Source organism: Syngnathus acus, chromosome 2 (assembly GCF_901709675.1).
Source record: "Syngnathus acus chromosome 2, fSynAcu1.2, whole genome shotgun sequence".
In the NCBI taxonomy this organism is placed as follows: Eukaryota; Metazoa; Chordata; class Actinopteri; order Syngnathiformes; family Syngnathidae; genus Syngnathus; species Syngnathus acus.
In genome coordinates this window covers 17,085,354-17,112,222 of record NC_051088.1, presented here as the reverse complement: position 1 = coordinate 17,112,222, position 26,869 = coordinate 17,085,354, and the positions used below count along the sequence as shown (strand labels likewise).

At 41.4% G+C, this 26,869-nt stretch overlaps 2 protein-coding genes and 1 long non-coding RNA gene across 4 annotated transcripts; 2 read left to right on the top strand and 1 right to left on the bottom strand.

Annotated features, from left to right (window-relative positions):
- Nucleotides 1-953: 953 nt before the first annotated feature.
- On the top strand, nt 954-17,009 carry pkig (protein kinase (cAMP-dependent, catalytic) inhibitor gamma). 2 transcript variants are annotated; one of them, XM_037265614.1, is made up of 3 exons: nt 954-1,301; nt 15,004-15,185; nt 16,459-17,009. In XM_037265614.1, the coding sequence occupies exons 2-3, from the start codon at nt 15,032-15,034 to the stop codon at nt 16,536-16,538; spliced, it is 234 nt and encodes a 77-aa protein (XP_037121509.1). In that variant the 5' UTR covers nt 954-1,301; nt 15,004-15,031; the 3' UTR covers nt 16,539-17,009. The 2 variants fall into 2 exon arrangements, with proteins under 2 accessions (XP_037121509.1, XP_037121520.1); XM_037265625.1 differs by lacking the exon at nt 954-1,301 and adding an exon at nt 10,463-10,572.
- Nucleotides 17,010-17,400: 391 nt separating this feature from the next.
- On the top strand, nt 17,401-18,361 carry LOC119117505. The gene is made up of 2 exons (XR_005096537.1): nt 17,401-17,759; nt 17,859-18,361. It is a non-coding gene; the product is annotated as an uncharacterized LOC119117505 (long non-coding RNA).
- On the bottom strand, nt 18,269-25,585 carry ada (adenosine deaminase). Its single transcript, XM_037243801.1, has 11 exons — nt 25,417-25,585; nt 24,726-24,787; nt 23,962-24,084; nt 22,640-22,783; nt 22,448-22,563; nt 21,254-21,378; nt 21,023-21,094; nt 20,522-20,623; nt 19,680-19,747; nt 19,449-19,578; nt 18,269-18,905 (listed from the first exon to the last, which is right to left on the bottom strand). The coding sequence occupies exons 1-11, from the start codon at nt 25,459-25,461 to the stop codon at nt 18,801-18,803; spliced, it is 1,092 nt and encodes a 363-aa protein (XP_037099696.1). The 5' UTR covers nt 25,462-25,585; the 3' UTR covers nt 18,269-18,800.
- Between the last annotated feature and the right edge of the window lie 1,284 nt (nt 25,586-26,869).

The window sequence follows — 26,869 nt, the reverse complement described above, 5'->3', positions numbered from 1 at the left end:
AAGATAATAGCAAAGGAAAAACCTGAAAAAAGATCTATGAGAAAATGGATGCTCATCAGTGCAGGCAGTGTAAATGTCTGGATGAAAATAGAGCGGGCGTGTGAGCCCGCAGGTCTCTTTTGGCCAGTTGTAACAGAAACATTAACACAGGCCTCGATTCTTTTATGCTCCTCTGTGGCCTTGCGCGTATGGATTTGACTGCATTTTATCTCCACACGCTCCACTCTTTGATGGTTCTGTGATGTTCTTTTTTTCCAATGACCCATTTTTCCTATTCAGTTTCAAATGTCACCACAAAAGATTCAAGGTATTTTTGTCCACCAGGTGTTTTATTCCTGGGACAGAAACAACAAATAATATATTTGGTCATTTCACAGGTTGAGCTTTACTTGACTTTATTAAACAATCCTGTGTTTGGGAGAGACAAAAGCCTTTAGAAAGTGGAGAAGGTGGAAAGTGCAATCTTTGCTGCAGATCAGATTGTTTCCCTCATTAAATGCAACATATTATGGAAAATGTGCTGTCCGTTGCGGTATCTGTGACATTTGCACGAGAAACATTTTTTTCCTTTCCTTGTGCTCATACATACTTTAATATCATAAATCGTTGAATAATATTTGAACAGTTCAATCTTTTTTTATTGAGACAAAAAAAAGAGAGAAAACCACTTAAAGCCGTCATCAAATCGATAATTGTTTTTCAGTCCGACTCCTGGCTGAGCAAGAAATCCCCTGCTCGCGTGGGCACACTGGGGTTCCAGTACCCCCAGTTTGAAAACCACTCCGATTACCAGCCAATTTTCCTATTCGGAGATACCCGAGGAAGAACCCTCATCAGGTGGGTGTCTGCTTGCTGCTTTGATGGACACTAAACAAAGCTGAGGTTATCCATAAGCCACCCCCAACTCCTCATAAAAAAAAAAAAAAAAGATTTCTGTGTCAGTGTTAAGCGGGGGAGACTCCAGCCCACGGGGGAGTGGGAGTGGGAGCGGGAGCCTCCACTGTGGTTGTCTCTTAGTCGCTCTCGACTCGACTAACTCCATTTTGGAACAACAGCTGTTGGATGAAGACAAGACAAGACAAGCAGCTTTTCACAAGCTCTTGTTTGCCTGCCGAACGCTGTTTGCTCGTCATTAACGCCACCGTGCAGCTTTGTCCCATTTTGTTTTGTTTCATTGTTTGTTTTTTTCCAAATATATTTCCCCCATTTTTTTGCTTCCGAGTGGCAGGAAACTTAAGCGTGAATCCATGGTGTTAAATGTCCATTGTAACAAGTGGATAAGAGGAGGCGAGCGGATCAAGGTTAGTGACGCTCTTGTTTGGTTGTCGCGTCCAGGGCGTAATTTAATCTCTTTTTTTCGGGGGGCTGCTAATGATTTTCAAATGTCTCATTTCGAGGTGAATTTGTCAACCGCGGTATGTAGTCACGAAGCGGCGGCGAGAAGATCATCCGAAATGTACACCTTCCCTTCTTCCTTCGTCTTTGTCCTCACATTTTCCACCTTCGCCTGTTTATGTCACAATGTTAAATGACATTAGAATTGCTGAATCCTGCTCTTATTGTGCACTCGCATTCTTGCTAGCTTGCTTGTTAGCCTCTGCGTTGTCACTGGTTCGCGCAGATCTCCTCCACACTAAAACATTGCATCTTTTCATGTTGATGTTGCCCTTGACGCCTTTGCACGCAGCATCATGCCTGCTGAATTTGAAAAATGCACGCTTGGCAACTATAACCGGGGCCAGTCGCTTTTTGGGAAGCACCCACCAGGGACCCCCGCTTTGCTCGAGTGTTGCTGGGCAAGTGCCAGCATCACCCGGCATGTACGACAAACACTTCATGGCTTCTTGCCTGCCGAGCTGACCCCCCCTACCCCCCACTCCACCGTTGCATGCATGGCGAAGAAACATCCCTCCAGAATGAGGGAGAAATGTGATCACAAGTTAACCTAAGCGACGTGTTACGTCTTTGTTCGGAAAATACTTTTGACGTTTTGGCAAGTCTTGGCTTGGAGAAACTGTTGCACATCGATCGTGTGTGGGATTTTTTCTTCTTCAAGGCAAGTTACCTGCACGATGCCAATTTGGATTCGGCACTAATGGCAATGCAGCTGAAAAGGTGACACCAAGGACATCACGTGGTAAATGTGTTGCTTAAAAAAATGGAAACGTGATTTTTTTTTTTAAATGCATGAAATGTGTATATCCCTTCTCTTGAAAATGATAACAGCCTTGGGTAAAGAGAATCATATAAAACACTCGAGTCAATTATACGAGGAAAAAAACCTGCTGTCACACAGTCACACGCAAAAATCATTAGTAGCCTGTTGACCTTCAACAGAATCGTGTATAGCCACCTTCCTGGCTTATTTTACTGAACATGAGACAAGGCTCGCAGAGGAAAATGTGTTTGTTAGATGTATTGGTGTGTTGAGTAAGTGGAAGTATGGAAGGCATATCTGTTGCTACCCAATACTGAGAACTATTTCACAATTTGCCTGGAATCTTGTCGAGCCCATCTATTGGGGGATAGGGATTAAGCCCTTCTGAAAATCAACCCTTTTGGAGTTTGTAAACGTTTAGCTGGAGGCAAAAAGATCCAGCATGCTTGCTTGAAAATGCTGGTTAGCATATTTCATCAGTGTTTACATGCAACAAATGGTAATTTACGTGAATATGTGAGTAAACTCGCTCTCAAAGAGTGATGACTTTTCAGCGACAGAGACAGATAAGAAGGATGTACCAAGCACCTCACAAAATCAAAACTGGCATGAGTTTTTGTTTTTGCTTTTTTAGCAACCAAACCACAAGATAGTAGCAGTGTTTTCTACTGCCTTTGTTTCTTGAAACATAATATTATTGGCATAACCTTAGAATATTAAAAAGCCCGTGACTGCCTGATTTCAAGTCAGGGCAAGATATGGAGCAGAAGTGGTTTCATGGAGTCTAAGGGTTAAAGTGTCACGTGATAGGTGACTGAGTTCACTTTTGCAAAAAACAACCTCATGGTTTAATACTTAGATTATCATATTTCATGGATGTATTTTACAATGCACAATGTAGAGTAAGGTCAAGTCACGATGTAAGGAGTTAAAGTTCATGGTCAGGACTCAGCTGAAGTGGACTCCTTTTATGTTGTGCTGAAGACGAGACTTACTCCAGAGATGCTGATCTTCGGTCTTCTGTGTCGCAGCAATCAACACCTGACATGATCAGAAGAGGCCATGCAATTACTTGAATTTCAATCGTGATGATGGCTACCATGACTGTTGACTTCTCAGTTGTAGCTACAGCATGTTCACCGTTAGCATTGCATCAGCGTGTCTCCCTAACAGCAGTAGTACGAGCAGAGGGCTGAGGCCTATTTTTCAACGACTGCCTCTGTGTAATCATGGTGTTAATGGGCCCATATTTTGAGCAAGGGGGGGGGGGATTCGTTGGTTGAACAGCTCTGACCTCCATCTGCATTCTTTGCCCCACGCACTGAGGGCGTAAGCTCTTCTGTTTTTAGCAGCCGGACTCGCCCGTGAAGAGGCGAGAGCGAGAGGCCGAGCGTACTCGAGCTGTCCGATTACACAAGTCACTGACACACTCGGCTCGGAACTCGTATGTTCATTTTCTATTATTCATGAAGAATGCGTTTCATTCACGCATGCTTCAGGACATCATATGCGAGATTTGCTCAAGGCTGTCCTCGATCGCATTCGGATGGAGAAATGCGTAGGATGAACCACGTTCCATTTTAATGGGAAGAAACTAGCAGTGAAAGTCAATTCTCGCAGAAATCCGTTGTAATTTTGGAGGAATCAAGATAATTTTTTTGCTAACTCATTCATTTTATAAGCATGAAGTTACATATATCTTTTGAAAAGTCAATATTTTGAGATTAGCTCCGTTTTGTGGTTGTCTTATTTTTTATTTTTCAGTGAGAATTGCCTGATCAAAAAATAGCGCCTCGGTGATGGGAAATAGAGATTTTTCTAGGCAAGTGATCATTTGAAAATGTAAACACTGACCGATATTTATACAAATTGTGTTGCATATATATGTTTGTGTTACCTAATTGTGAGAATTCATTCATAGCACTGTAAAGTCCATCAGAAAATTGGCAATGTTGACCATTGTTTTCTAAAGTAAAAAAAAAGTAGATGTCTGCAAAAGTCTTACTTGTCTGTACTTTGGTGGATGTTGAGATTTCTGTGTTATACAAGGGCTCTCTTAGCAAATCATTATCAAAATCCATTGATTAGTTTAATTAATCTGCCCCTCTAGCCATCATCAATGTGGCACATTTTTAATTTGCCCACCCAAACCTTTTGGGAATGTTAATGAAAGTATGTACAATGGAAAACTTTATCCGGGTGACCCCAAAATCTCGGACAGTTGGGCATATTTCTTTCAATTTAGTGCGGCCTTCGTTCTTGTAATATTGTTTGAGACCAGCTCACGATGAAGACGTCAATTAATGAGGCAGATGAGGAGAAAAATAACTGGATGAAGAGCTCAGGCTCATTTGGCATCACACCAACTCTGTTTTGAAATCTTGACCCCAGTTTAGAGCAGGGTTAGTTTGTAAAAGCGTCATGCAGGACTTTTTGCTTCGGATGAAAAAAATACATTGCGTATTGATGGATGTTTGATCCGTTTGCCCCTACAGAAGCTCAAATTAAAGATGTGACATTCCTTTGGGGACTTAAAGCAATTGAATCGCAAGGCGGCTGTGGCTAAGCTGATAAAGTAGGTCGTCGGCTAACGGTATTTGCAGGTCGATCCACTCGCTCGCCTGCTTCTCTTGCACACGTGTCCTTGGGCAAAAACACTCAACCTCAAATTGATCCCGATTGTTATTCTAACACACGTCTTGGAGTGAGTGTGAGAGAGACTCTGAGATAAATGAAAAGTGTCATTTCCGTCCTCACAATTTCATATTTTTTTCACAAATCGATTCTGTGGGTCTGTTTTTTTTTTTTCTTCTCTCAAATATTCAAGGCTATACTAGACTGCCCCTGAATGGTCATAAAATACAGCTCGAGCAAATTTTTCACCCAAGTGCTGATGGCACTGAGAAATCTACTGTGAAGTATTGGGGCCTGGACTCGCTCCTCTAATTCCCATTCATCACTTCAGCGAAGAACTTCCGAGTGGATTTGTCATTTTCGCGGTAGTTTCTGTAATTTTTGATAAATTGTACGATTAAACTTGCGTGTTCATGCGTCACACTTGAGGGTGGGTAAAATCATTCGGACATGTGCAGATTGACGAAATATACTGGAAGTAGAAGAAGAAACTGCCGTAACTTCCGTGTGAACAAAACACTTTCTCCACGTTAGCTATATTTCACGAATTTTTCCCGTTTGCGCAGTTATAGCGAGTTAACACTTCCTATTGGAGCTGTAAAAAATCTCTTTGACTTTGGCTCACTGCTCCTACTAGTTGAATTAACTGATAAATTAACTTAAAAAGGCGTGATGGAAATTCCGTTGTACGCTAGTTAACACAATCACAGAGTAATTGGCTAAGGAATTGACGTGCAGGAAATACTTTTTTGATTGTGTTAGGTTTCTCATTTCCATGGGTGGATTTATTATTGCCACCAAGTTTAAAAACACAACTTGGACAAGTTGTTGTGATCTTGTGCGTCTTTTTTTTCTTTCAGCGATATGGCCGTCAAGCTAATGCAGTGTGCTGTTCTCTCTTCCAAACACATTAGCATACATTTCACACACAGGGTCTGGAAGTTGAATAAACACAGCTTTCCATTTATTTGTTGAGAAGGTTTTTTAATCAAAGCGTATTATGCTAATGGCTTTCAGCCATGGGGACAGATCTGGGAATCAAGTCGACGTGTCCATTTTTTGGCCTCCCGAGTTCAGTCTGCGAGAATTAGATGAGGCCACACGGGCTGAAAAGAAAAACAATCATTGCGTAACATTTATTGTGAAGGCATTGATCTTTTATTTTTGGCAACCATTGTGATGTGAGTAAAGTGCTAAAATCATTGAGCATTGAAAGTGAGGAGATGGAAAAATGCTGAAGGCTACGAGGAAGAGTTCAGTGTGACACGGAGTAATTGGCTTGTGATCTTCTTTGTGCTTTGTACTCATCCACCTTGGGAATTTATCAGGCTTGCTCCGCTTTAAACGGTGCCATTGCTTCCCTCAAAAAGGCCTTTCTCGCAACTCCTTGGGGAACGCTGACGAGCTTTATTGATACAAGAAATATTACACAGTCAACTGTTGATGTTGACAATGTCTGCTAATTCAAGCGAGATTAAATACGTTTGCTTTATCACCTCCTATGTGGATGTAATTTCTCAAAAACCCAAGGTGCACCTTTTAGTAAGGTGTGCTTTTTGTGTGGAGCGAATTCCAAAATCTGTAAATGTTGTGTGTCACAGGAACGTAATATGTAGATGTAATTTGTAGGAGCATGGTCAGGTTTTTTATTTTTTAAGATATGACTCTTGTTTAATCAACTGATGTCAGTACAATGTGCAGCAAACAGAAGGATGCAGTACTATGGATGCCTTTATGCGTCGAGCAAATCCTTCGTCGTGATGTTCTCATGATGGGCCGTGTTTGATTTATATTTTAAGAACATGCTGCGGGCAAAAATAAAACAGCTGCAGCGTGGAAATGGCACCCGGGCCGACCTTTGGACACTCCTGATGTACTGCGTTAGCCGTTTTGTTTTGTTTCCCATGATGAATGATGTTTTTATGATTTTACAATGAGTAAAGGGCAGCACCCCCCTCCCCCTATGTTTTTCCCCTTTTAACAGGGCAAATCCAATCACAACCTGCTCCTATCTTCCACGTCATGAGGCAGCAAAGTGTGATTGTAAAATGACTTGACGCGCCATAACAAACAGCAGAGGTTAGACTAATCGAGTTTCTAGCTTGATGCCTTTTCTGCCGCTGTTTCTTATTGCATTAGCAAGTCCCGAGAATGATCCTGCAGCCAGATTTCCCGTCAAATGCTGATGATTGTGCAAACTGCAACCAGACCAAGGGAAACACAGCTAGCAGGGTAAACGCTAAATCGCTAGCTTACTGTCATTTTCCTACCACAGGCTCGCTTTTTTTTTGGTCTTCTATTCCCTATTCGTTCCTCCTTCTTCTCACACTCATCAAATTATCCTCCTGCCTAATCAGGCCAAGGCACCCTGCTCAGCCACGTGTGTATGTGTGTGTGTGTGTGCACCGCGTGTGTGTGTGTGTGAATGTAGAAGCTGGGAGAAGGATTGGGCATAAACAACACAAGCAAACAAGCCACCTGCTTCCTGCTGAGCACTCGTTATTTAATGTGTGGATGGAAATAGAACTGGGCAACCTTGCAGTCGAATTAAAGTGAAAAGGGCGGCCAGCTAGTAGAAAATCCCCCACATCATGGTTTAGGAAGAAGGGAGTAGAACATCATTTTAAGTGCTCACAAGTTGACATGGCGAGTGTCATTGATTGGAGAGTTTTTAGTTAGTTGAACTTGTTGAATTGCATTGGAATGATGATACAATAATTTGAACATCTGCTCAATGCAACTTTATTTACGTATCGCTTTAACAATAGCTGTACCAAAGTGCAGCGCACACAGCATAAAATAATAATATTGTGTAATTGATAGCCAAAGCAAGTCTTTGAGACGTTTCACCCTGAAGAATTGATGGTTCAAATAAGTCATGAAAGGATCAATATTATTATGACATTGTGACTAAACAGTATGTCCAAATGACATGTAAATGTTAATACTGGTGCGCTAGATTTTTTTTCGGCGTCAGAGCGTATGCGGATTCACCTCAACCTTCAATATTTATAATAAATATGGCTTTTAGAGTCGAAGGCACCGACTGTTTGTACTGTGTGTACAACCTATAATTTTCTTTCTGTCACGGCATCGCAAAATTAGCCGCACCTCCTTATTACTTACAATTTGTCACACATTGCTTGATTGCATGTAATGATGAATGAGAATATTCACAATCAACCAGCAGATTTGCTTTTTGGGCGCATTTTCACTCTTTTATAAAACAAGCAATTAACTGATGAAGTAATCGACACATTAATCACCGATTAAAATACTCCCAATTGCATTTTCCAAACATAATCTCAGTTCATGTGCCACTATATCATGTTGATTTCTCCTTCACTGTACACATAGCAGGTGTGTCAGAAAAGATGTTTTAAATATAAACTCCCAATCCCCCCTCTTTTTACTAATCCACTTTATTTAATCTTTAGAACCATCACAAAGTGTGACATGGTGATTAAATGGTTCAAAACTGGATAAACATTGGTGCAGCAATGATTACTACTTTTTAAACCATGATATTGATTTGTGACAAAGTTTTATTTGTTGCAGAATGTTCCAGTGGTTTGGGGCAAGACATTTATTTTTGGTGACACCAGTCTTGGAACTTTTCTAGTACACCTCATATGTCAAAGTCTACATTGTGGGCGTTTGACATAGAATAAAAATTCTTTATTTGGGAAGAGATCCAGCAATTGCTCCTTTGTTGTCAGAGCAACACTGTGAAGAATAGTGAACATTATGTACTATAGCAGCATGCCAATTATAAAACAATATTTGGCTTTGCACGTTCAGAGAGCAAACGCAGAGTTGCCACATGTCTATGTTGTCACGGCTTTAATAACATCTGCGACTCATCATGTCTCTGTTCACTGAGCAACAAGCGTTCGATGCTGATGTAATCGGAGCAGAGTTGGCGCAAGAATGGCACAAATTAAAAACAAACAAACAATTGGTCACTTTGGCTCCAGTCTAGCCGCACCACAACCGTGAGGCCTCGTTTGAGGACCTGTTTGTGCAGACACAAACAAACCAAAGAATTTCCAGAAGCTGGAGAGGCCTCACGGGGATGGAGTAAACATAGGAACATTTTGACCATAAAAGCACACGTTGCTAGTGTTGGCTCCCTAAAACACGCCCTCCATCTATAGGCATCATCTTTTCCTCCTTCATTTTGTCGTAATTATATGACAAGCTGAACGTGACCTTAAATCTTCCTTTTGGGATTCTCACCACAGAGACTCATGTTTCCAACCCTTGGGATTTTTGTGGCTCTGTTTTTCTGCAGGATGCAACCCCTCCCGGTCATCTGGGCTCGGGAGTGGCACTGGTGATCTCGAGTGGCTGGCTGTTGAACGTCACAGTCACAGAGAGCCCGGCTACGCTGAAATGTCTTGAGTCACGTGCAAAAAAAAAACAAACGGTGGTCCACCGGATCAACAAAGCCAGTACGAGCACGACTAAAATGAACCTTCCCATTCACAGAACATACGTATGACTCCCATTTTTTTTTTTTTTTGATGTGCTAACAATTTTTGATGATGTAGAACGGAAAGCGCGTTGTTAATTTTTAAACCGTTTATAATGTTGCAGTGGCTTACAATTATATAAATATATTTTTTAGGAAGAAAATCTTTGCCTTGTTTTTGATGAACTCTTAGGCCCATGCACAATTGATTTCTCATGAGGGTATTATGGTGGTACTTTTTTTTTCAGGTAGGACTTAATTAATATTACAATTTTAAAAAACCACTGACCTAGACCGAAATGCTTTGACTACTAGCATTTAATGAACATTTTACAAAGGAATGGAAAATATTTTATGCATATTCCCTCATTTCAACCATACCGAGCAAAACCTTTAGCAAGAGTATTGCTAGCAGTAGCCAAGTCTTGTTTTTCGGGAACATCATACCCGTGTCTTGTGAACTAAAGACGATCACGTGTACGAGCCCGATCAATTTTGGACTTTGCTGTAGCCTTCTAAGCAGCAGCAGCCTTTCGTTTAACGCTTCAATTAACTGAAGGAACTGATGCTAATGGTTTGAGTCAGGCTTTTTACCATCCTTTACTGAGCTGTATATCACGCCTTCCTCATTTAGGACTGCATTAGAGCCTGGTTGGAAATAAGTGTCTCACTTTTCTACCTCAAGGAGGTTGGAAAAAAAAAAAAAGTTATCAGTTGTATTCCTACGCATCTAAAAGACAAGATGCAGACTAAATTCGAGCGAGATTGATTGTAAGAGCCTTCTTGAATTCCATATTCTGTCACAAGTCTGTCTTGTGAAAACGGCTACAGTCGCAACCTTACCAGGTGATCTTTTCGTTCATTTTCACCTCAGCAAGGGATGTCAGGCTATCACAGCGAGCTACGACCGAGAAGGATCGAGTGCAAATATATGCAGCACCACTGAATGGGAAAGACTTTAAATTATTTATCAGAGGAAGACCAGCAAGCAGCAACCATTCCGACAAGGAAATACAGCTCCCTTGTGTTTGAACTGGGTTTATCGGTGGAGCAGCTGCTGTCATCGTGTGAATAGCCAGTGCCCAGACCACATTTACGAAGTGTGGCTTGAGAGGAGAAAAAGACTGCCACACATTCAGTAGTACGGGCTAGTCATTTTATTGCTGTTGCGACTAAAGTACATCACCTTCTCCAGCAGGAAGTGGTTTTATTTTTTTAATCTTAATGTAATGTTTAACTAGTTGTGAACACAAAGGAGACTGGACACACAGTTCACTGGCGGTGTATGGCTTGAAGCTGCTCAAAGGTAATCTTTAAATTGTATCTTGAAAAGAAAATTGGCCTGTTCTGGTTCTCATAAAAAAACCTTTCGCCTCTCATCGGGCTCATGCAATAAGGCTCGTTTGGTTAGCACTAGATTGGGTTTGATTTGGATACTCGTCTGTTTATACTCCTAGTTAGAGGCTATCATTTTCTATGAAAACCAGGGCAATCTAGTTGCGATCGATTTAATGCCCTAAAAATGAAATAATCCTAATGAATGAGAACATTGTAGGAACACATTTAAAATGTGAATGTGATCGAGAACTGGGTTCTTGTCTTTTCAACTTGTAACTTGGTACTTAACACTGCCAAATCTAATCACTAGATCTTTGGCAGACAATATAACAGCACGTCTTTGTCCTTTGTGTAAACCGACTAATATCAGTGTCGTACTGATGAGCTGACTTAATTCAGATCTTATGAATCCCAGTCGCTTTCTCGGCAGCATAGAGGCAAGGACTGGCTAGAACTGGGATTCATAATGTCTTTAATGAACAGTACTGTATAGCCTCTGCCCCTCTGTGGCCAAAGTGGGCACACGAGAAGAAGTACCTTATAAACGATGCGGTCAAACAAAAACGGTTCAAATCTTTTAAATTCTTTGTCTTTAAAGTACAAAATTATGACATGTTTTTGACAGGGGAAGCTGGAAGAGATTAATGGAATTTTCATCGCAAGATGTTAAAAACATTGAATAGTACTGCCCTTTTGGCGCCCTAATCATTTTCACATTGCTAACGCTAAATTGTTTGTAATTTCGTCTGCGACAAATTGCGGCGGCGTTCTGCAGGATATTGAACTGCTTCTGATGTCATTGTCCCCTTGTGATTCTTCCTTGCAGTTAGGCAGGCTTTCTATAAATTGAGCCCACGAGCGGCCCCTGAGCATTGTTACAATGACTCACCGTTGCTTTCAGAATTAAAGTGCCTTTACAGGCTAATGTAGACTGCAGTAGCTTGTTTAGAGTCTTACACATTGTACGGTTACGATAAACAAGCAGGCGAAATCCCGGCCGCAAAGGGTTTTGTGGTCATCCTGCTTTTCGTCATCGCAACGGAGGAGTTGCCAGAAAGACAGGACTATTATGGGCTGAGGTAATGAAGTCATTTTGTGTGTGTTCCTTTGAGTAATCAGAACTTTATTAGACATGAAGAGGCAAAAAAGGCTCCAGTGGGATCATAGTAAGCCTTGCGCTCCAATGGCTCGTGTCAAAGTGACAAGCTAGTTCATACACTACTTTTGTGTCTGTAATGTTTTCTCTTTGGATTTTTGTAGACATTTTGGATACAGTGGTACCTTGACAATATACATACATAACACTCAAAAACCTTTACCACAAATCATCTTCCCGCTTTGAAATGAAACTCATGAAGAACCGTCACGATTGTCTCAATAGACAACCAGAAGAAACAAACCAAAAACATCTCATCTGTATTTTAATGAGGAAAAATAGCATTGTATAATATTGAATTAAAAAAAATATATACAGTAATGACTCACAGTAAAGCAGTCAAATTAGAATATTTTTTTAGAAATTAGATAGAATTTAAATGGAATTAGAAAACATTTTTGTCACATTTTATGCTTTAATTAAATGGTCATTGTGCTGCTCCTTCTGGTGTGCATGCCAGGGGCTGTTCATATCATCACGTTTTTGCTTATTGGCAGTATTCTCCTGCTCAATTATAAATCCTTTAGGGTGGAAAATATACATAAAATATATATTATAATTGGTCTCAAGATTTTTATATTATCTACACGTCAGGTATATGTGCTATTCATGAGCTCTTCTCTATCTATGGTGTTTCATCCATTTTGTGTTAGCATCATTAAACTAGCTGATTTAGACATCTTCGTTTCATGGAAACCTGCTAATGATCTCATGGTAGTATTTGATCCGCATGAGTAGTCAAGGTGACTAATTGTCCACACAGAAGCAATTAGTAGGCAACTCCCTTAAGCCACATAGCAACCGGGCCAGTCCAATTGAAAAGAGAAACAGCAAAACACTGCTTGTTTGTGTTGGCTTTGTCAAAACCCGCTTCTGTAAATGAAACAAAGTTGAAGCAGAACAAACAACTTAGTCATGTGAGCATGATGTGACAATCCTACTTCACTTACAGACAGGAAGTGAACTCAGTGTCTGCTGAGCGGAAATGAAACTAGTGTGTCTGAATCTCCATGTGGAATTTTCTCAGTAAGCTACTCCCGCTGTGAACAAGCTTGTCTTTGCCATCTGTGACGCTAACACTAGCAATAGCAGCTGCTGTGCTGCTGGGCTGTCAATATGGTCATGTGTCGCCCCGAGAAGTTGAAAAAGAGATGCCGCGAGAAAGGCGAGTGAGAAACGCCCCCGTAAATGAAGATGGATACCGTGAGGGCTCATTAATAATATAGTACGGGTGTGTCAAAAGTACAACCTGTGGGCTAGAAATGGCTCGGCGGTGGTCCAATGCGGTCCGTGGGGATAGAACACGTGAACTATTTTTCAATAAAAGCAACTCTTGTTGCTAATTTTGTCCACTGAAGATCAAACTGACAACCACACACTCCAAATTGTATGTCTGATATCCCATTGATGCACTTGTTAAAGGCTAAAGATGCTACGTTTCACCAGCAAAGTAAGCCTACGTTGGACACCTGCATACTCGATTAAGTTCACTTAATTGGTACGATTTGTTACAAATGCGTCTTTGTTCATCTTTACATTCTAGCGATGTGACGGGCAGAATTGCTCCTCTGCTAGATGGTGGAAGGTACAATTAAAACCTGCCATGCCAATCATTGGCGGAGCGAAGATTTTTTTCCTTGGGGGTGCCATAGGGTGGCCAAGGATATCTCAAAGGATCTGCAAAACAAACCAAAGAAATGTACAGAAAACGCTGATATCCCTACAGAGGACAGTGAAAGATGTGTGGGGGCGAGGTCCTGGGAAAATCAAAAGTACTCACAAGTGTACCTTCTGCTGTTTGATGGAAAGAATCTCATAATTCTTCCCATTACCGTACGTTACTAGCATACAGTAAGGTTCTGGGAGAACTTTTGCCGTTCTTTTAATTTTAATATTGAACTATTTTTAGTGAATGTCAAAAAGATCAAGTATACATCTATGGGGCATTTTCTTCCAGATGCACAAGAAGGTCTAATCTATCCAAAATAGTTGCTTGTTCTCATGCTAATTTTAGCTATGCCCACGTGGGAGGTCGACTTTGGGGCTAATGTAACAATGAGTTACGCCATGGTCTTCAATTGATTCAACTAGTAAGTGTGCCAGTAGTGGCGAGGGATAAGGAAGATCAAGCAAGAGAGAGCTCAAGACGGCACAATGGCCAAGCTTAAGTTACTAAACTGTGTGCTCCAAAAAGCCTCGTCACAAAGATACATTATTTTAGGACATCATTTTTGGACCAATGGAGTGAAATTGGGTCATTTTTTGTGGCACACCTGATGATGTCTTGGTGACAGTGTTTGCGTATGACTGACTTAACAGATGATCACTCCAAAATCAGAGACATAGTGCTTCCGCTGGAAAACATGACTTCCCCCAAACAATGCGGCCTTCGTGTGTGTGTGTGACCTCTGCTGCCTCAGCAGTGTCCTTTTATGGCACAGTACAGCGTAGAAAGAAAACAAGTGCGCAGATGGCTTCATGTTACAAAGGGAATGTGAGCAGACGCGTCTGGGAAAAGACTGACCCCGGGTCAATGTGTTGTAACCGCGTCTACCAGCTCATTTTGTATTCCTCACGGTCGGCCATTCCTCGCCACTCAGCAATTGAGTCACAGCTTGGTACGTGTTTTATTGGAGTGACCAGCTGAAGCGGTCAGGGGTCACAACGACAGCTTCAGACAGCGACGCCATGGGGCGAGCGTCTCGAGCTGCGCCGCCGCTTACTGTATCTCCGGGTTGTTGTCACATCTCCAAACGCGAGCTAATCATGCAAAGCGACCGAGAGAGAAATGACGCAGATTAGAACAAGGTTTCTGTCATCTTTTCTGGTTTGTTCTCATCTCTGTTGTGTGGCAGCGCTTGACAGGAGCTTGACCTACTTTAATAGCGAGCGAGAAGAGGAAAGCGAAAACGGCACGGATTGCTAAGAGAGAGTTTGAGCCAGCTTGGTCCTTTGAATAGTTTCAAGCTCTTTGGCTGGGACTTGTCGAATTGATCAGGGCTGGACAAATGGACTCATCCGGAGAGGTTGCACGAAGGAGCCCTTGCAGATGTAGAGCTGCTTTTCGTCTTTAGGGATTTAATTAGACCCCTGTTGTCAACGCACATTTCTGCCAGTTTTTTGGAAAACATGATGAAAAGATCTATTCATCACCGAGATGCCCTTAATGGAAAAGTATCGTCCCGCTGAAGAGGTCATGCCAACCATAATCAAGTAGAAATATTTTCTACCCGCTGACTGCAGGTGTAATGAGAGCGCTGGTCATGGACAGATGATGGACGTGGAGACGTCGTACTCGGACTTCATCAACTGTGATCGTACCGGCCGCAGGAACGCCGTACCCAACATCGCGGGTGAGGGCAAAGGGGAGGCCAGCGCCAGTGACGTCGCCAAAGACTTGGCAGAGATGGATTTAAAGGATGCAGGTCAGTGGCCAAGTACGAACATCACGATCAACCGAATAACGTGGCCTAATACAGCTGCGCTACTTGGTCACATGCAGCATTGCAGATTTGGGCCTGGTATGCACATGAGGAATTTTTCAAATCTTCAAAGATTCTTTTTTTTGCAACACCCACACAAAGAGGGAAAAAACAAGCGTTTAACAGTTTTGGTTGTATGTTTAGTTGAGTTAGTTAATGCCTCTTTCTTCAGCAATCTAATTATCTGAATATGCAAATCCACCAAGGCTGTTTTGAAAATTTGACCGCTATAAATCCTTCCTCTCTTCAGCTAGTGCGGCAGGACGTCTCCCATTTGGATTTCCAAATGTCATCTTGTCGCCAGAGGAAGTTGTGTTTCCTTTCACAGCTTCTCATTATTGTTTCCTCATAAACCCACACAGCAAATCGTTTTCCTGCAGCACTTAACGCCAGACTCGACACCGGCAGGGGTCTCCAACTTGTTTTCATCACAGGCTACATTGTACTTAATGGTTTCCCTCCATAATGATGAAAGCACAAATGTATACGTAATTGCTCGAGGGGGTTACAAGATGGTAAAAATTATGGTTCAGAATGAACCTTGCTCTTCAGTTCACAATGTCACGCTGCAAATAAAATTCTAAACCGACTGTATATCGCCCACATTGAACTCAGACCTTCAAAATCAGCACTTTTTTGGAACCCCGAAAAAAATCAACTAATACTTTAGATTGGTAACGAATTTGTATGTATAAATTGAATCAATTCACCTCTTGGCCACTTGGGGGCGCTTTACATCAATTCGCCTCAGACAGAAGAAGACAACCGAAACAACTAAATGGCAACCAAAACAAGCAGCGTTTTTTTAAATCGGAAGTTTTGGGGTCATTTTGGATCTCTGTTTGATTCTGGAACACAAGAAAAATCAATTCAATATATATGAGGGGAAAAAGTAAAGGCCTTTTCACACCATACTTAGCCACAAGTAGCGTCAACATTGACGAATCCATCCAAGCCGTATCACGGTGGGGTACGTCTTGTAAGGTGGGGTGTTGTGTCACAATGTGACGCACCCTCTATTTGTGAGATACAGGATACAGACTTGTGCAAATATTTGTTCATTCTTCTGCTATGACATCATTCTGAGTGACTCTGACACTGAACAGCATACACTGTTCCGTGTGAAAATAACAATATGTCAGCGACCAATTACAATTGTTTTGAACAGGGCTAATAATAAAATGAATTGACGGCTCAACTGAATTCTCTCCGTCAGGCAAGCCCGAGGCATCTCCAGCCCCCGAGGGCGAGGGCTCTACCAGTCAAGACGCCCAGGGAGGTGGAGGCCCATCCTAAGCAGGAGGCGGCAGCACAGAGCGGACGGAGATGGAGACGCCATGGCACGTTGACGGCTCGTTTGGAGCTGGCTCAGCGCCAATTGGATCAGATGTTAAGACGGCAACCGCCAGTAAGCCTGACTGTCGTTCTAGACGCTTGTCTTCTGCACCAGACTCTGTTTAGTCCCTTCATATTCCCTGTGGGACGAGGAGGTGGAGAGACATTGGATTTATGTGAATCATTTGAGCGGTCCAAAACAATTTCCAGCCCAATGACAAAGAGGGAACTCATAACCTTGTGTCATTTTCTTTCTATATGTGTGCGTGTGTTTGTAACCCTCTTGACCTGTTTCCTTATCAAATCTTGCTCCTTTTTCTCCAACATCCAACTTAGTCTCCATTGAACCATCATGTATTTATTGCTAACTGTTCAGTGATAACTTTGTGATAGCGATTTTCTTTGTGTAATAAAAAAAATCTTATGAATCCAGTGTTCTCTTGCTGCTTTAATGCTTCCATGGGACTCAATTAGCGGGTTTGTGGTGATCGGAGGAGATAAAAGAGGCTGAGTGGGATTCGCTACCTCCGCTGTAAATATTAGGGAACTTTGTGTACATTAAGTGGCAACACAAAGCTCATGTTTACTTGAGGACCCTGCAAGGCCCCCCCTGTATTCCAGTTTGTCTGCAAAGCTGTGGGAGCTTTTCATTTTTGTTTTGTTTTAATTTGATCTACTGTTAGGTTTAGGTAAAAGATCAAATACAAGGGGGGTGTATGTTCAAAGGATTATTATTGCGATCAATGTTATTGTATTGTTTAATCATTTCATATTGAAACAGACATAAATGAATAAACTAATAGCTGCTCCTCAGTTAGCTGGCTAAAGATAAAATTCCTTTTGAAAATTTTGCTATCTGATATGACTATTTGAATTTTTGACATTTTAAATGTAATAATTGTTTCCAAAAAAGAAAGAAAAATTGTTCTTTATTAAGTATACTATATTTTTTGGCACTTTATGCCCCCAAAAGTTTAGATTTGCAGCAATGCTAAAGACGCTAATTTGACAATTGGATGAAACAGTATGTATAGGGATTTTTCTCCTAAAGCTTAAATATTAATATGAATGCATCTTAATGCATTACAAATGGTCTCTTTATTAACCCAAGACGTCTTTACAGTTAATTCCTCATTATTGCGAATGTATAAAGTATCATGGATTTAATGAGTCGTTAGGTTCGTTAATGTACTTGTAACTGCACAACACATTTAAATTGAGCAACACTTTATAGGAAACTGTTGGGCCTTTCAGTAGAATCACCAACATTTGCTTTGTCAGTGGGTTCTACCAAATTTGCTACGGCAAAATTAAAGGCGTGATCATGATCTGATTTCCAAGCAGAAGAAATGTTTGGCTGATATTTGCATAGACTCTAATTAGATCTGTACGGCACACATCAGTTGAGCGGTAATTGTGAAAACTAAATGAATGACAATTGAAATTCTCTCATACACATGATTAAAATGTCTCATTCTTAATTAAGATAATAAATATTTGTGAAGAGAAAACAGAACTTTATCTTCAGAGCTGTGAGCGCTTTTATTGTCTGCTTCAGCCCCCGCTCCCACCTGAAGACAAACTGCATAAAACATGAAGTTGGTTGCACACAACTGTGATAAGAAGTTTGTTGCATTGTCGATGAGGAGGTCAATTATCAGAAATGATGTTTATGAATAAATATACACAGCACAAAAAAACAAGTTTTATTGTGAAAATTGGGAGTACAGCACCGAGTGAGCCTTTTGGGTTAATACTCTTTCTATCTGATTTAAAAAAAAAAATAGAAAAATCCTGTTGAGGCTATTTGGTCTGGATCCTTCCAACTCCCCTTCCACAGTGAATGGTATCTTCCGCACCGCATCGCTTTCCACATTGCAGTTGTCATGGGAACAACGTGGCATTTATGTGAATACATGAGCAATGGCCCGTTGTTTGTGTACGTCGAGAGCTGAGGTATCACATGCATCCCTGACATGTCACGTGATGTAAACGCACAAACGTGCGCATGCATAGTTTTGAAATACTGCATAACAACACTGTTGTAAAAAAAACACACATCTGCACCTGTTTCCAAGCAGCGGTAGCAAATCCTGTAAACTGAGGTAAGAACATCGTACACACTTGAGATGGTTGCAGTGATGTAAAGAGGATTAAGACATTCTCGTGTGTCGGCTGTAAAGGTTAAGGTTCGGGAGCAGCTGGCAGCTGGTAGGTCAGGCTTCAGAAGGCCGTGTTCCGGATCATCCCGTAGGCCTTGTAGAGTTTGCCCAGTAACTCGCTCTTCTCTTCTTCAGGTAAGAAGCAAGACGAGGCGGAACAGATGTTCTACAGAACAAAACGGGTAGAAAGTATAACACATTAGTGTGTAGGTTCAGGAAGAACACTCAAAAGGGCCGAAGAAACCCTCGAAGTTCTATTTCTCTTCGTTGATGTTGAAAGATGTGACAGTGAAGGCAACTAAACATCAAACAAGAGTCAAGACTCCAAGAGAATGTGTTCATGAAAGCTGAGGAATCATTGATCTGTGAAAGGAACAACATAATTCCTTAGTTCAGGTCAAATGACCACGCCAAGAGGACGAGGCTTCAAACAGGAAGATCAGATTGTGTCAGATTCAGACACTGGGATTTGCAAAAGGTGGTGCACAGGCTCCCTCTAGCGGTACAGAAGAAAACTACAGAATGAATGCCCAAACTTTGCATCGTTTGTAGTTGTTTCATTGTTTCTTTTAGTAGTTCGGTTATACATATGTTTGAAGTACATTTGCATCAACTTAAAAACTTTAACGGTTTAATTTAAAATATATATTCAAGTATAGTTTGTTTGAACTTTTAGTACATTTTGGTGAGTAGTGCAAAAGGCCCTCACCAGTCTCTTAAATTCGTCGTGAGTGAAGCCCATGTGCTCTTGTGCAACCGAGTAGTCCAACTGGAGGGTGGAGCCAAAGATCAGCGGGTCATCTGTATTGAGAGAGTAGTTGGCTTTGTCTCTCCTAAACCTGCAAAATGAGCAAGCGCACACGCATTAACACAGACACACACACACACACACACACACACACACGCTAGCACTATTTTGGCAAATGGAAGGCGAGCTTACGTGACGACGGGATGTTTGGTGAAGTCGGCATCGCAGGCGCCCGTCAGCTTGCTGGAGATGGGACACACCTGGATAGATTGGGGACACAATTTGCCATTAACTCTCACATATAGAGTTGAAAGCCTCTCATACACCGTGTGACCTTTTTTTTATCCTCATACAATTGTGAAATGCTCCTATATTTGGCATCCATTACAGCCTGGTTATGCTGGAAGGTGGATTCCAAATAATACTTGCTTTGTTGTCATATTTTGAAATTCACATACACCAGAAAAATGTGCTCAAACATGAATGAGATGCTCTCATACACAATGTAAAAAAAAGAATAATTTAAAAAAAAAAAACATTGATTTAAGTTGGAATAATGTTAAAATATAAATTATTGACACTTATTCCAACAAGTTGCTGTTATTATATTTTACTTATGATTATAGTTGTGAGAGTAAAAACCAAAATACTGAAAAAGAAAATTGAGGGGAGGGGAACATAAGCACGATGTCACGTCTTGTCCCCAGTTGTTTTATTATGTGTAGGTTGTCATGGTTACTGTCCGCGTCTGTGTACTCGCCCCTCCCTTCCTGTGTCTACTCGCAATCAATGTACTAATTACAGTCACCCGCCTCTCGTTACCTGTCTTGTATTTAAATCCCGTCGTGTCTGCGTGTCACTCCCGGTCGGGTGGTTGATGTCTTCATGTGTTCTTGTCTCACGGCTTTGTCGGTCAGTGTCGGTCGGTCAGTCCCGTTGTTTTGTTAGGAAGTTAGTTTGCCGGTTCTGTTGGTCTTGTTCCCCTCATCCTCCCTTCTAACTACCTTTTCCCTCAGTCAGCATTTTGGACTCACCTCAAAATGCATGTTTTGAGCCAATAATTGCTTGTAAAGCACTCGATCATCCAAGGTCCTGTAACCATGCCCCACGCGCTCAGCCTTCAGAACCTCCACAGCCTGGAAGGTGAAATGAGGGCGTAAACAACATCAAACGGGAAAGAGGAATGGATTATTGGTCCTTACGTTCATTCAATGGAGAAAGGTAATTTGAGATGTGAGTGTGGTCGTAAATCAAATTCATATCTCAAGGCACCACTGTATCTCTCCCCAACAGTGTAACAGCAACTGCCATCCGTGGCAGTTAACAGGTTGGTGCTACAGCTCTTTTGTCAAATTTTTTGGTCCTGTTAATGAAACAATTTTTTTTTTGTCTCGTGTAAAATGAAAGGTCTGCCATGGAGACGTTTGCTCAAATTTATCATGACTATTAAGCTTTGTGTGTTCAGCTGAAAGTATGAAAACGTTCTTCCGCCTCTGTCGGGAATGTGCCACAGTTGAAACCATCCAATGGCGTACCTCCTTGACTACACAGGCTGCGCCCACCTCGCCCGCGTGAACTGTTCGATGGATCCCGCAGCGCACTGCTTCCTGTTAACGGAATCCAACACACAACATATTAGCAAATAACACTCAGTTTCCAAGTGTCTTTGTAAAAGGTCACAGGATGTCTTCAGTCAAAATCAGCATTGAATCAAAAATTTCAGGGCACTTAACATCCACTCTGCTACATAATGTAGAATGACCCACCTCGTAGGCTCTCCTGTGTCCTGGGCAGGCCTCGCAGTTGAGCGACTCGTCACCCGCCAGGTCGATGGCCACCACTCCCTCGTGGCGATATTTCTTACACAGCTCCACCACGTCCGCTGACCAGTCTGTACAATTCAAAATGAACGCACTTTAACAAAATCAAAACAAAAAAACGCTCATTTAAAACTGTGCTCAAGCCCTACGTGACATTTTAAATATTTAGAAACGACATTTACTACTACTACTTTTTGTCTCAGGCTAAACAACAAACAAAATATTCAATTCTGGAATGACCCTAATACCGCACAAAGCTACAGGACCACGTGCAGTGTGATAGTACAAAACAAGACATCCTATGAGTGTAATATACAAAAGAAAATTGGCAAAACAGGAAGCTGCAGCTGCCGGAATTAAACAAAACAAAAAAGTTCACATGACTTCATGTTTCCTGAGCCTAACTGTTATTCGGGTGTCAACTGTCTACATGAGCTACGGAGCATTGACAAATATAAAATATTCTAATTGCATATGGCTGACATTGGTCTGGAACCTCCAATGTCACAATTTGGTAGACTTCAATTTTTTTCACAAAGCTGATCTGTCCCCACGTGCAGATATTACAAAATACGTTGCAATTTAAACAGTTGAAATCTTTGATGAGGTCACCATTTTTAGAACTTTTCACTCGTCAGAATGATGCATGTTGGATTTAGTTCCAACACATAATTTCTCGGGTATAAAATGCATCCCCCAAAATCTTCTCAATCATTCAAGGCAGCAATGTCATGTATTATACGCACACCAAAAATGTGATGTTTTCTGAGGACAATCGGAGGCAGGGGTGTTATAAAATAGCAATGTTGTCAAAAAAAGACATACTTTGGAAAATATTTCTTGCCATCCAGGGAACCCATATTTATATATACTAAATGTTTCATCTCCCTTGTACACCCAAAAATGCATATTATACATTAGAAATATTCCTGCTTTAAATAATTGTGTCTTTAGTTCTTTAAAAACAGGAGTTGAATTTTTTCCACTGTAAGCATCTGTACTTGGACTTAAGTAGTGTGAGTACTTTAACCACCTCCAGTAGTGTGTTTGTAAAAAATTGAGCTGTGTAAGTTGCTCCTGCTTATCTAATCAGAAGCTTATCTTACAAGGCAGTTTGGAGTGTGAGCAGTTATGCATTACTTGGCATGTGGCGCATGCAGCATAGAATGGACCTGACTTTGACATGGAAGGCCCTCTCCCCATCTTTGAGGCCTTCGTTGACCAGTCGGACCACCTCGTCCGGACTCAGATCACCCCTGAGAAGTCAAGAAGTAAATCATTGTGAAATCAACTCGATGACTTGTGGTTGAAGGAACTAAGGCCGGAACGTACTCCGCCTGATTCCACGGGATGGGATCCACGTGACAGTTGGCTAGAAGGTGCGGACTGTATCTGACTTCCACGTAAATCACGCCTTCCTTAGCTTTGTCTTCCACAAACTCGAAGGCGAGTCTCTTTATGGCATCTCGGTCTCCACTGCGGGGAAAAAAACAAAAAAAAACATGACTGTGGCCTTCGATGCTGCTGATAAACTTTATGGCCATGACTCAATGATGTGCTATTGCTGCTGATGCCTCACCTGAACGACAGAAGCTCTCTAAATCGGCAATCATTCAAGGCGGCGGCACGGTCCGCATCGTAATTATGCTAAATCGTTGAAAAATAATGAATGGCATATTTATTACCCCAATTACAACAAAGTTGAAACATGTGAAGAGTAAAATATCACGAGAGTGGGGCAATCACCAAGCTCAGGTTGTTATTAACAATTATTATGATAACATGCAATTAAATTACAATTTAATCTCTGGGGCCAAAGAAGAACTGGATTATAACCAGCGCAAAGTTCAAAAGTCAGCATCTTTTATGGAATGGCTTTGCGTTTGCATGGCTAACTGACAAGAAACCGGTCCCGAATTCAAATTGAGTCAACAAACCCCAAACCTTATCACTTAGAAAATTAAATAACTCATTATTGTGGTGTATTAAATGAAGATAGTTGGATAGCTTGTCAGAAGGTCTGACGTTTATTTCACGTATCCTCCACTCTCTCTCATTTTGGGCTCCGGCGGTGTCACATGACAGAGGCCGAGCAATGCGGCTTCTCGTATTTGCGTTGAAAGCCAACTGTTGTCTCACTCAGCTCTCTAAATATTAGAAACGGCGTTTGCACAGTGTATGAGCTGGCGTGTTCCAGATATTGTCAAAAGCGCAGAGGTCCCATTCAACGGAGGGGCTCGCCATTGTTGCGGCTTTCACAGCCGTGAGATGGAGTCATCCCGTAGGGGCTTTGGTTGCCATGGTGACCGAATCACTAATGAGATGCATATTATTTCATATGAAGCCCTTTCCCCAGACGTTGTGATAATCCATGACGCGCGTGTGTGATTACCAGCCTGCGTGAGTGAACGTTCACCCTGGAGAGGTGGACTGTGACTCTTGAACGCTGAGATATCATCGTCATTAATCATGAATAGACTTGCAGAGGAAATGAACTAGTTCTTCAAAATAAAGGCTAACGCACTCAATAATAAATAATAAACTCAATAGGTTCAAGTTCCCATTGTTTGTCAATTCCTGCCATTTATTTCTATTCTAATTCAAAAATGCCACCTTCAAGTTGCGTGAGGAGCGAAAGAAATGCAAGCACTCACGCAATAACGTGCATGTACTCTGCAAACTTTCCCAGGAACTCAGTGAGCGTGGCCGGTTTCCGGAGAACGATGTGCAGCCTCAGATCCTCGACTGTCGTGGCAGGCAGAGGAATGCCGCGTCTCCTGCCAAGACAAATAAAAACAATCAATGCGGCTTATTACTGCCCAAAAACCTATTGAGATGAATCTTGGATGGAGGAGGCAAATACAACGTTGGACTTGGCATGAAAGATTCAAGCAAAATGGACGACTTATTCGTCGTAACATCAATTTATCAAATCTATTTTAAATACAATGAATAGGATGCCTTTCATTGTCGCTGTACACATGTGCAATACAATGCAACTTTATTTATATAGCATATTTTGCAACATATACACATCACAGTTGTTTTAAAATGTGAACGAGAATATAAAAAATTGGGATTTAAAAAAAAAAAATTAATTGGGCAACACAGCCTCCAGTGAGAACGTAGCCTATGTGACCAGCCGCTGGGATTAAAACTACATGTGATGTAATATTTTGCACCTCCTTTCAAGGAGGCCTTTGAAACTTGCGGGATTGCAGAAACAAGAAATTCTGGTGGGGTCTATGTACTTTACCAGCTAATTATTTTTTGGGTGGTACTTGGTGTAAATGTTTGACAACTGCTCTAATAGACAGTCACCTTCTTGTGGCACTTGTCATTAAACCTGTCTAACACGTAGATTTTATTTCTATGACAACATAGAATAACAATGAAGTTGAGGCTTAAAGTGACTTACCTCGCGACATCAAGAATTGTTTGCAGTCGGATGGCTCCATCGAGGTGCACGTGAAGCTCAACCTGTGGGTGAGCACCCGGGTTATTAGTCGCAAATATTCTGTTACACAATTAGGTGAAAAAGATATGTATTGAACGCCGAAAATAACGTGATTATTTTTTTGTGCCCATCATACATACATGAAGAATTTTTAATGTGTGCGTGAAATACTAATTTGTAAACATCACTTCAATATTCTTTCAGTATTTGAACGAATGAATGAATGAATGAATGAATGAATGAATGAATGAATTTTTTTTTTTGCTTTTGGGTGGACAAAAGAAATGAAAGAAAATTTGTTTGGAATCAGAGGATTTGTACAACAGTTAAATCTGGTATCCAAATGATTCGATTGGAAAAATAGTTGTCGATTAATCTGAAGACTGATTAGTTGTCAATTAACCTATGAATTGTCACACCACTAAAGTACACGTGGCAACATGTTGACAAGGCATTTCAGAGTAATTTAAGATGAGGATGAACATAACAACTGCATGTACAAAATTAATACAGTAAAAATCCCTAGTATTGTTATTCCAGACGTGATTCGCGTTAAATATGTCACTAGTCATCTCGCGCCGTGCGTAAAAAAGTGCGTCAAATTCACGTCCACTTCCGCGCTCGGACACCAGCGGAGCCCAACTGGACGTACCTTGGGCTTGGCGAAGACATCCTGCCGGCTACGGAGCTCAGACATGCTGCTGAAGTGTGACGTTGAGCTGTCTGAGAAGCGGACGGCCACCGCATGAAGCGCCACTCATAAATCTATGCGTGAGCGCGCATACACTAAACAGAATCCACACACGCAGGACACGCCTTTGTGACGGCTCGTCGTGACGTCACACCTACTTCCGGGTTGCGAAATTGCACCGCTTAGCAAAGCAGAACCAAAAGCAGAACCAAAAGCAGAACCACTGAGAAAACAGACTCATAACTTCATGGGTGTTTTAAGCCTTACGCTTAAGTTATTAGCCTCCCTAAGGAATATGCTGTGTGAGGTGAATTGCCTCCAAACAGTCCTTTGAATTTACTTCAATTGAAATTTGAGAATGTACATTTTTTGCTTATGATCCAAATGGGAAACTGATGTTTTGTTGTAGTCTGATTTTGAATTAGTTGATGAGTGGCAATTATCATTAAAGACTTTGAAAGAAGAAATCTACAGTACATGCCATACCAAAGATGCACATCACTCAACTAGGAAAAGAGAATCAAAAGGCCAGACTATATTTTGCACAGAAGTTAAGAGATGAGCTATTGATGATCGCATCCCAACTAAGGAAGGAGCTTCTCTTTATCACGAGTAAGAACTGGCCAAGTCAACCACCGTGCATTTCACCCGCTGAACAGGAGACTGGAGAAACACCCAGAAACAAACAAAAACGGAAAGAGGCTTCAGTAAAGGCCTTGAAAAGCATCTCATTTAATCATGTCCGTCCCAAACTATTGCTCACTTGAAACGTGGGTTGCTTCAAACAAAAGGTGCTCTGTCCTGACTTGTTTCACACATCTAGATGTACATAACATGATGGGAATCATCTTTGATCAGAAACCCAAATAAGGTGCACACCAGCTTTATACCATCATGCGTACTTGATGAGCCTAATTATAATCAAATGTGAAAGGGCATAGTGCACTCTGATGACATGTATGAGGTCAAAAATCATCATCAATTCCTTATCAGCACAATACCTTATGGTTGTAAAATATCTTGCATGTCAGCATTGTGGCAAGGAGCCACTTTGGTCAGTCACTTTGACAGACACACATTTGTCAAGTTTCGGATTGCTCAAACAGAAAGGCAAGCCCAAGCTTGCATTTCATAATCCGAAATATCTGAATATCAGCTTGGATTTATTTTTGTTCCTCCGTTCTGGACATATTTAGGGAGCCCAAGACACAAGAGGGGGGAAGTGAGCGATTGTAACCACAAGATGGATAAAACGTGTGTGTAAAATACAATTTTGTGGCTGGTATTGACTAATTTACTAATCTAGAAAAAAAAAACACTGCTCAAAACTGTCGTAATGCGTTTTAAATAAAAAAAGCACTTTCTAATTCCTGCAATTACTGTATAATGAACGCTTTAGTTCAGTGGGTCTCCT